Source organism: Mya arenaria, chromosome 15, assembly GCF_026914265.1.
Source record: "Mya arenaria isolate MELC-2E11 chromosome 15, ASM2691426v1".
NCBI classification, from domain to species: Eukaryota; Metazoa; Mollusca; class Bivalvia; order Myida; family Myidae; genus Mya; species Mya arenaria.
This window is the reverse complement of record NC_069136.1, coordinates 30,002,425-30,012,475: the sequence shown is the minus strand read 5'-3', so window position 1 is coordinate 30,012,475 and position 10,051 is coordinate 30,002,425. Positions and strand designations below refer to the sequence as shown.

The 10,051-nt window shown below is 35.0% G+C and overlaps 1 protein-coding gene across 1 annotated transcript; it reads left to right on the top strand.

Annotated features, from left to right (window-relative positions):
* Window positions 1–3,588: 3,588 nt before the first annotated feature.
* On the top strand, window positions 3,589–8,957 carry LOC128218853 (RNA-binding motif protein, X-linked 2-like). The gene is made up of 5 exons (XM_052926589.1): window positions 3,589–3,682; window positions 4,283–4,441; window positions 5,000–5,129; window positions 5,750–5,918; window positions 6,991–8,957. Exons 1-5 carry the CDS (start codon window positions 3,669–3,671, stop codon window positions 7,650–7,652), a joined length of 1,134 nt encoding a protein of 377 aa, XP_052782549.1. The 5' UTR covers window positions 3,589–3,668; the 3' UTR covers window positions 7,653–8,957.
* Window positions 8,958–10,051: the final 1,094 nt, after the last annotated feature.

Genomic DNA, 10,051 nt, shown 5'->3' with positions numbered 1-10,051 from the left:
CTCGTGCATTCTCGTAGCTCACTCTAATATCTCGTCATGATATCGTGCACCTATCGGCATAACCCGTAGAAATCTCTATGGTTGTCGAAAGAGTGTCATACACAGATCTTACCGATGTTCCTTAAACTCGGGTTTAACAGACGAATCTCGTATTATTCTCGTATTCACATGGAAGAGAACTCGAGCAGGTGTCGAACTGATGAACCAAGCATCGGAATCCGCGGTCATCTCGTGGCATTTTTTAGCGAGTTATAATTCACCAGCACTCGTGGTAACTCGTGGATGCAAGTCGTGACAGTGTGACCGCTCCATTTGAAATGTCACCCTCTTTCCCAGACAGAATCTTGATGAGTGAGCACAAAACGTCGAGCCGCCCGTCGCATCGCTAAAAATACTAATCGTCTTCCGGGAGGGACGTTAAATGGGGGTCCATGCCAAAAAATCCTATCCAATTTTCAATAAAGAAGGAAATCCCTGTATGCCAGCATATACCTGTATTTTAGCAGCATATGCATTATGTTCCATTCAGTGGTTTTGTGCTAAGGGTTAAAGGGCTGACTTGGTTCTCCATGTAATTTTTATCAGTTATCTGCTGTAACAGCTAATTCATTTCATTTGATGGCCATTACGACTAGCATGAAATTCAGGGGAGCAATGATTTTGATCGTTTTTCGGAAAAATCTTTCTATAGTGCATGTTTCTTAGGTTTAACGCTTCATCTCATTTTGTTTATTACGACACTTGTCAAAAATAAAACAAAAATTTCAATAAAAGTTTAGTATTAAGTATTGACATGATTTTCTTAACTATAAAAAGTATAATTATTAACTAAGCTAAGCATTACATCTTTGATATTGTTTATGAACAATATTTAACTATCTAAACCACACTCTTGAATTATGTTTAAAGATTGAAAACATCAAGTAAAATGTACTAACTATATTTCTTAGTTGCCCAACAGCTAAATATTTTCCTCACGCCGGCCAAATCCTAATAGCCTCTTATAGAACAATACCGTAATCAAGCCGTTTAATTTAACAACTTGATTATGGTATGTTCTTTAAGATGCTATTAGGATTTAGTCGGCGTGAGGATGTATTTTGACTCAGATAGAATCACGAACCCCAGTCAAACTTATCGACTACCGGCTCAAAATGTTATGACTCATGTACATTTAATAAAATGATACCGGGGAGTCGTTTATCTGTGGATGTCGAAAATCTGCTGTATTATAAAATAGCGAAAAAAGAAAATTGTCGAAAACTGACATAAACTTGGCATCGATGTGTACAATGCATTGAAACTTACTAACTGAAGTACCACATAGTTTACAATTTATCTAAGTTTAGCATTTATTTCGTATTTTTCTATTAAAAAGATTACTGGGTATGTCTACCAGGTAGAATTCATTCCTTATGCGTGATTGGCGAGTCGGTGTTATCACGTGATATTACCGAGGCAGGTGTTTAGCTTAATTATGTAATTAATAGAGTAGCCGTCGTAGAATAGTGGATACGACGCTGGACTGCAATTTTTGGCGACACGGGTTCGAACTCGGTCTCCGACACATTTTTTTTTACATTTTGGTACTTTTTTTACAATTATGATATCAACGCGTAACACATGCCATTAGATAATTGTCAAGAGATTCGTTACAGAAAAAAAACGGGGCGAATCTGGTGTACAGTCCCTTTAAGGGTTCATTGTACTTTGCACTCATTATAAATAGATAAATGAAGGGTCTTCGCATTGATAAAAAAGCTTAGTTCCTTCATTCACAGCAACATATAGTTGATAACGCAAGATTAGCAGCATCAGTAGTAGTTATATGATAGTAAGTAGAAGGAATAGTAGTAGCTGTTGTTGTAGAAGTGGCAACAACAACAACAACAACAATCCAGCAGGAGCGGCAGTTGTTTTAGGGGTATCATCATCATCATCATCATCATCGATGGTGGTGGTGGTGGTTATGGTGGTGGTGACGGTGGTGTTGTGACGGTGGTGTTGACAGTGGCAATAGCAGAAGCAGTAGTGGTAGTATCAACAACAATAGCTGCAGCATTACCACCTGTATTACTAAGACTTAAGAGCACACGTATTAAATGACCACAAAGTCGGTTCTGTTCGGTGGGGTTAAATACCTATTTACAGTAACGATCGTTAGGAGTCATGTTATTATTTGGGGTGTGTGTGGGGGGGGGGGGGGCAATATTTTACAGAAAAGGAGTCACTCAAGGACAGCGACCATCGTCGTGATTTTATGTGGGTCAAAATATGTTCTTCACCGGTCACGGTATGAAGACAATGCCAGATGAACACAAAACTAAGCAATTTTCTAGATTGAAACATTGCAAAAACAAATCGCAATCAGATATACGAAAATGCATTTTAAACGCCCAGAATGTTTCATGATGATATGAACAAAATTGAAGTAAATTTAATATTCGGAGATTCAGTTTCGCCAATAAGATGTATTTTTCAAGTTTCGTTTGTATTTTCCTTTGTGTATACGTATACTACGAACTAATATTTTTTTACAGTGAAAAAACAACAACAAAGCTTTAAAAATGAATAATAAGAGTGTGTGTTTTTGTTAAAAAATGCGAACCCAATAAATCTGACATTTTAAAATCAATATCCATACGCTTAGTAAAGCATACCCTTAAATAAAATTCGACCTATGAGACGGCCAGATTCATATAATTATGTAATATAGGTTACATTTTCATTCCAAATACATGTAAAACGGTTGGTTAAGCATACCATTTTCATTAACTTCTGTCATATGTCTAAAAAAATAATGTTACTCATCAAAAAACATATTTTTGTTTAAGAATAAGTAAATAATAAGTTTTAATAAATTAAGTACTCCGTAATTATGTCTAACACTTGATACTTCTTCAAGTCTTTCTGGGCAAAATTAAATACATTCTTCCAAATCTTGAAATTGACTCTCGTGTAGAAATGAAAAGTGGAAAAAATTGCTGGTGTTTCTTGGCATGCCGTGTGACAGTGCTATACACTTGTGCACGTTAAAGAACCAGGGTAGCTCTAACCAAGGTTACATTATGTCTGTGCACTATGCTCCAAAAACCTAAAATGACTAACACGCTTAACGGAGCACTCGTCGAATGGGCAAGGCCCGAGTCGCGGCGAGTATAAATAAGCTTATACACACACACCACATAATAAGCAGCTCAAATGGTAATGCCATAGTTATCTTGGTCATTTATATTGCCTTTATTTATTTTTATAAAATAGGTAAAAATAATATTTTTACTCCACACTCCAAGAATTATTCCAGAATCTAGAACAATATTAAACTGCTGACAAATTAAATATACTATACTGAGTATTCATCACTTATTTATATAAATACAATATTTCAAATATGTATAATTATTCATAATTTTATCGAATACATATCAGCTTGTATTAGTCTTAAGACTAGCTATACACGTTTTAACTTCCACGGCACACAATATGCTTAGCATAGCATCATTACAAGATACATGTAGGTATATGATATGTGCGCAATTTATTTAGTAGTCTCTGGCCTTATTCAGGAAGTAAACCCGATAACGACGATTGTAGTCGAAAGCACCGACAAAAACAACAGACGAAGACGAAGACAACATTTTCCTTCGAAATCTCAATTTGTCAGTAAAATGAATCCTCTCACGTAAGTAATGTTTTCAAACAAATGTTCAATTCATTATCAACCAACTTTTATTTCTTTTGCAAATACTAGGCAGTACTCACAGTTTTTAAATAACATTCAGTGGAGACAAATTCGGATGGGCGTTTTCGGATAAAATGGATTTTGTATACTGTTCCGCTACATTGTTTGATATTGCCATTATGGTAATTTACAGTTAAATCAAAGTTTATATTACAAATGGTATTATTCAGTCCTAATGTTGAACACCTTTCACATCAGTGTCGTACTGCATAATAAATAAACTGCCAATGTAAGCCATCTGGACCAAATTACTTTATCAATGTATTAAAGTTAAATATATATTTCTAGGCACAATGATTATTACACATTTTTTTTTATTTTTGGTCTTATGTAATAATAAATAATTGAAAGGAATTAAAACTACTGCTGAATCAAAGTTGAACAGGGATATTAAAAGATACAAGTTTCATGTGTGCTAGGCAACATATAAAAAAACATTTAAAAATCAGCCTAATTAAGAGCTCTTTATATATGTATGTCATGAAAAAAGCTTTTTTTACCAAAATATACATGTTTAAAATTATTAAATTTCTCTTCCAGAAATATTAAGAATCTAAACAAGTTGAATCAAAGAGAACTTGCCTTGGGTCTGACAGCGAAGAAGTCATGGCATGATCAGTACAAGGACAGTGCGTGGATCTTCGTAGGGGGTCTACCATATGATCTTACAGAGGGAGATGTACTCTGTGTCTTTTCACAGTGGGTGAACATTTTAATTTTTATGATAATAATGTTAAAAATAGATGGTACATATCATACATTTGTACTTGATCTGCTACACACTGACATAATTCTATTTTAACTTTATTGCACATCAAAAATGATTTATGTGGATTCAGAAATTATTGCATATTTTTGCATTTGTTGATATCATTCAGTGATAAAGCTTTAAATTGAAGATTACTTTACGCCATTCCCTAATGATGACAATACCATTTTAACATAAAGCCTAATAATCAAAAATATAATACATAAACTGTCTGTATTTGGACAAAAAGTAACCAAAACCACTCAATAGTTTGCTTGGCCTTAATGTGACTTAATGTACATTGTAGCAGACTGAACAACACTTTCGGATTATATGTTTTTTTCAATTGTTTCCAATAATGCAGTTTCATTAAATTTTAAAATCAAGAGTCAAAATGTTAAGCCTTGTTCAAGTTTTCACAGTTTTAGATTTAAACATAATTTTGCATTCTTGAATGGGCGTATACATGTTGAATTATGTATTTACTCTTGTATGTGTCATGGTTTTAGATATGGGGAGATTGTGAACATTAATCTTGTGAAAGACAAGAAGACTGGCAAATCTAAGGGTTTCTGTTTCCTGTGTTTCGAAGATCAGCGCAGCACCATCCTCACAGTTGACAATCTCAATGGAATCAAGGTAAAATCTATTCTCAGTCGGATATATATGAAATATTGTACTTTTATATTTTTTTTAATAGTCCTGTTTACATGTAAGCAAACATTGTATGGCAGTAAAAAATGCTAAACTGATCAAAATACTGATGCCATACTTCATCAAGATAACATATAGATCGGAACATATCAGGATCAACATATTAATGAAATTTCATTCTGGGTGAAAGGTAGTTTACAAAGCAAAAAAATTATTGCAATTCTGAATTAATTCACTTCAAGCTACATTTCTGTTTATGCAATCTGCAATACTGCTTTGTTTTAAGTTGTTTTGGTTCAAAAACAGGAAGTCGTGCATAACATTTCTCTAGAGGAACAAATTCTGACCAAATTGTCTTGTAATAAGATAATGCAAAAAAACAGAATATCATTCTTTTATTTCTATTGCTTTTTATAAAATGCCTATATGGCTTAAAGCATTTGTAAATATACTTTCATCATCTGGAAGATGAAGATGAAGTAAGAAATAAAATAAAATAAAAAGGAGCTTTAAGAAATCTGTATAAAAAAAGCCAATGTTACTTTTCTTAATTACTTTTAAACCATACTAACCCTTATTACAATGCATATGTTATATCTACATAGTTGCTGGGTCGCACTCTACGTGTAGATCATGTGGAAGAGTATCGTAAACCTAAGGAGACTGGAGATGAGGATGACAACACCGTTAAACTGCGGACAGAGGGCTGCGCCCCCAGGCTACCCTCGTCACCGGAGCCTGAGGAGGAACCCCTACAGATCATTGTCAAGAAAGGTGGATGGAGGATGTTACAAGCTCAGTTAATAATGACTCACTTGCCATGAAATATATTCTCTGTTTGTCCAGTGCCTATTAATTTTTGCCCTATGTTTAAATTTTTTGTTCGCAAAGCTTCACTTTGAAATTTGAAGCTTGTGAGGCCTCATAAATAAGCATCATTAGCCTTTTACTATAATAAAAGTAGTGCCAGTTGATATAAATTAAAATACAATTTAGTCTTAAAGCACAAATACATGGTGGCATATAACTGCCGTAAGATAACCTGCTGACTTTGCAAATTGTGTTAACTACTTTATTTTCGCGATAAATATCTAGCTATCTATTTAATATTTGCAAAACTTTTTCGATAATTTAAATATCATAAAACTAAAAACTGGCTTGAAAGTGCCAAGAACTGCCACCTGTTACCTTTTTAGCTGTACAATATTAACAGGTTCACTAGTTATGGTTTGTGAATTCCACTTAATAAGTAACATACTAACTGGTCAACTACATGTCGATAAGATTTGTGTTACCACTTAGCTATAAATGCATTTATTGCTTTGAGCATTAACTGGTTATCTAGTCACGAACACTGTCAGGCTATCTTCAGCAGTAATATGCCACCATACAAATACTTCATAAACTTGTTCTAAAGTTATATAAATAATCGAGGTACTAATTCAAAAATAAATTCTTTGTTTTGGGGGCAGAATACAAACTCACCTTTTAAAGTCAGGATCATGAGCCCGCCAGCCAAAAGTTCCTAAATGTTAGTTAATGAACATGACCTTATCCCGGTTTAGTTTAAACATACTGCATTTTTTATATGGAAAATGTGGATTGGATAAAAAGGAAAGAACTTGCTTAGACTATGTAGAAGTCTAGACTACAATCAATCTTAATCTTAAATCATGCAATAGTATCTAGACATATATTGCTTTTTGACTGTCTGCCTTAATTATAAAATTTTCTTTTATTTTAAATCACCATTTTTTAGTTTGATGAAGAGTAAGCATCGACTTATTTAAGAAACAATATAGGTAAATGTGTGAGCTGTTTTCAATGTCTGTTTATCTGATTTCAGAGAAGAAAACCAAGAAAGATAAGAAATCAAAGAAAAAGAAGAAAAAGAAAGTGAAGCAGTCAAGCTCAGAGTCTGGCTCAAGCTCAGAGGATGAACACTCAAAACAAATTGTGAAAGTAAAAAAAGAAAAACGTGACCCAGGATATGACCGAGCCTTGCAGGGAAATCTTGGTAGAGGACCTGACTCCTATATGCATAGTCATAGTGATTCATACAGGAGAAGTGATGGTAATGAAAGATCAGACTTTAGGAAGGACAGGTTTAAGAATGGAGCAGACGGCAGTTATAATAGGGAGGATGATTACAGGAAAAGGGAAAAGAAGGATTATGTGGAAAGTGGAAAAGAGAGACAAGGATATGAGGAAGATACCAGGAGGGAATATGATGTGGGAAGAAACGGTAAAACAGGATATCGATACGGAAAAAGAGATAGCAGCAGAGACTTATACAGGGATCAGGAATCACATAGAGATCGAGATATGGACAATAGGAAGGAGAGATACAGGGGTAATTGTGGTGATGGGAAAGATAGGAGTGACAGGGTTAGAAATGGCCAAGGGTCACGAGAGAGGGCCAGGGGTCATGGAAGGTCAAGGTCACATGATAGAGACATATATGAAAGAAGGTCAAGGTCAAGAAGCAGGGAAAGACTTCGTCACTGATTAGTGTATCAGATTTTTCATATGTTAGGAAAAATGTATGTATTGCAGGCTAAACTTAATTAATTCATTCATAGAAATTGATCATGGACAAAAAATACAAATCATTGATAGAAATATTTGTTTCCTTTACTGTTTCCTTACTGTTTTCTTTTGATTTATCCTTACTGATGATTTATAGTTTAATGGAGTTGAACAAATATTGAGGATCTCTTGCTCTTAAAATTGATGATGACTCCCAAGCAAAGCCAATCCAGTACTTCTGCATTAAAATATTATATTTGATATTTGGTATTTATGTGTTGCCTACGAAACATGGCTAAAATATATGGATCACTTTGTGGGTTCCCATACTTGAATCCACAATGGTCATGGTCTGTAGATGACACATTTGTTTTAGCGGATAAAGATTTAATATTTCTGTTCCAAATAATTTCTTTAATGAAAATTGTTATATAATATTAAATAAGATGAGAAATTATCCATAAATCAACTGAGTACCACTCATTGTTTATGAGTAATCACTTACGTACATGTTGATGCGTACATGTTGATGCGTTGTTTTAGCATCCTTTTTATGCCCAAAAGATCAGCATTTTTAAATGTCACCATCTGTCTGTCCTTCAGGTTTTCCATGTCTGGGGGGTAACCTTGTCATGCACAGGGGGATTTGAAAAAAATAAATTGGCCCATGTGCTTTGCACATAATGGTGATATGTCTCTTGCAAGACCCAAGTCCCTACATCAAAGGTTAAGCTCGCATTTATCAGTTTATTAGAATGCTGCATATAAGCAGATTATCCTGGGAGTAAATTTGTCATGCATGGGGGGACTTTCAAACAAATTGGTACAGTACATGTGTTCAGTACAAGACAAAACAACGTATTTCGTACAAGACCAACGTCCCTTCCACAAAGTTCAAGGTCCTGCTTACTGGTTTATCATTTTGGAATGATGCATATATACACTGGACTGTAACTACCATGCACTGAGGAAATATAAATAAGTTTTCACATGTGTTCCATACATTTAGCGAATGTTTCAACAACCGGGTCAATGTGTCACAGGCAAGACACAGGTTCCCAGTCTTCAAATGTCAAGGTTCCTCTATCATTATCATTAATTTTTGGAATGCTACATAGTAAACTATCCGTGTCTAGCTCTTGCATTTATTCTTGAAAAGTTTGAGCATTGATTTTTATCAACCACGATGATCATTGTATGAATGTTCTTCATAAGTTGTATCAAAGGATCATTTTGAAATCAATTGTATTGTAATTTTATGTGATAAAATGAGCTGAGATTGAAGTTTCGTGTTTTATTCTGAAATGTTGGTCAAGTTTGAATAATATGGGTCATGTTGGGTCAAAACTTAGTTGCAAATAATTATGTAGATAGACTATAGATGGTTGTGTCCGGCCCTAATTTTGTCATGCATGGATTGATTTAAATAAATTGGCACATGTGTTCAGTACGACATGTTGCAAGGAAGACCCACTGGGTTACTTCACAGTTTAGGGTCTCACAGTGTATGTTTTATGAAGGTGGTGTCACTGGTGTGTAATGTGTCATGTGCTAGACCTATGACCTTACCGCAAAGGTGAAGAAGTTTTACCATTATAGCTTTATGCAGATGAAGTATAGTTATACCCCCACAAACGAAGTTTTAGGGGGTATATAGGAGTGAGCTTGTCGGTCGGTCTGTCAGTCGGTCAGTCTGTCGGTTTTCATGGTTTCCGGACCATAACTCATGAAAGGCTAGACAGATTTGAACAATTTTTGGTACACAGGTGTAACATCAGAAGATACAGGTCAAGTTCGATATTGGAGCTGGTAGGGCCAAGGTCAAGGTCACTGTAACTAAAAATAGAAAAACGGTTTCCGGACGATAACTCATGAAAGGCTTGACAGATTTGAACAATTTTTGGTACACAGGTGTAACATCAAAAGATACAGGTCAAGTTCGATATTGGGGCCAAGGTCAAGGTCACTGTTACTAAAAATAGAAAAACGGTTTCCAGACGATAACTCATGAAAGGCTTGACAGATTTGAACAATTTTTGGTACACAGGTGTAACATCAGAAGATACAGGTCAAGTTCGATATTGGGGCTGGTGGGGTCAAGGTCACTGTTACTAAAAATAGAAAAACGGTTTCCAGACGATAACTCGTGAAAGGCTCGACAGATTTGAAAAAATTTTGGTACACAGGTGTAACATCAGAAGATACAGGTCAAGCTCGATATTGGGGCTGGTGGGGCCAAGGTCACTGTTACTAAAAATAGAAAAACTGTTTCCGGACGATAACTCATGAAAGGCTAGACAGATTTGAACAATTTTTGGTACACCGGTGTAACATCAGAAGATACAGTTTGGTACACAGGTGTAACATCAGAAGATATA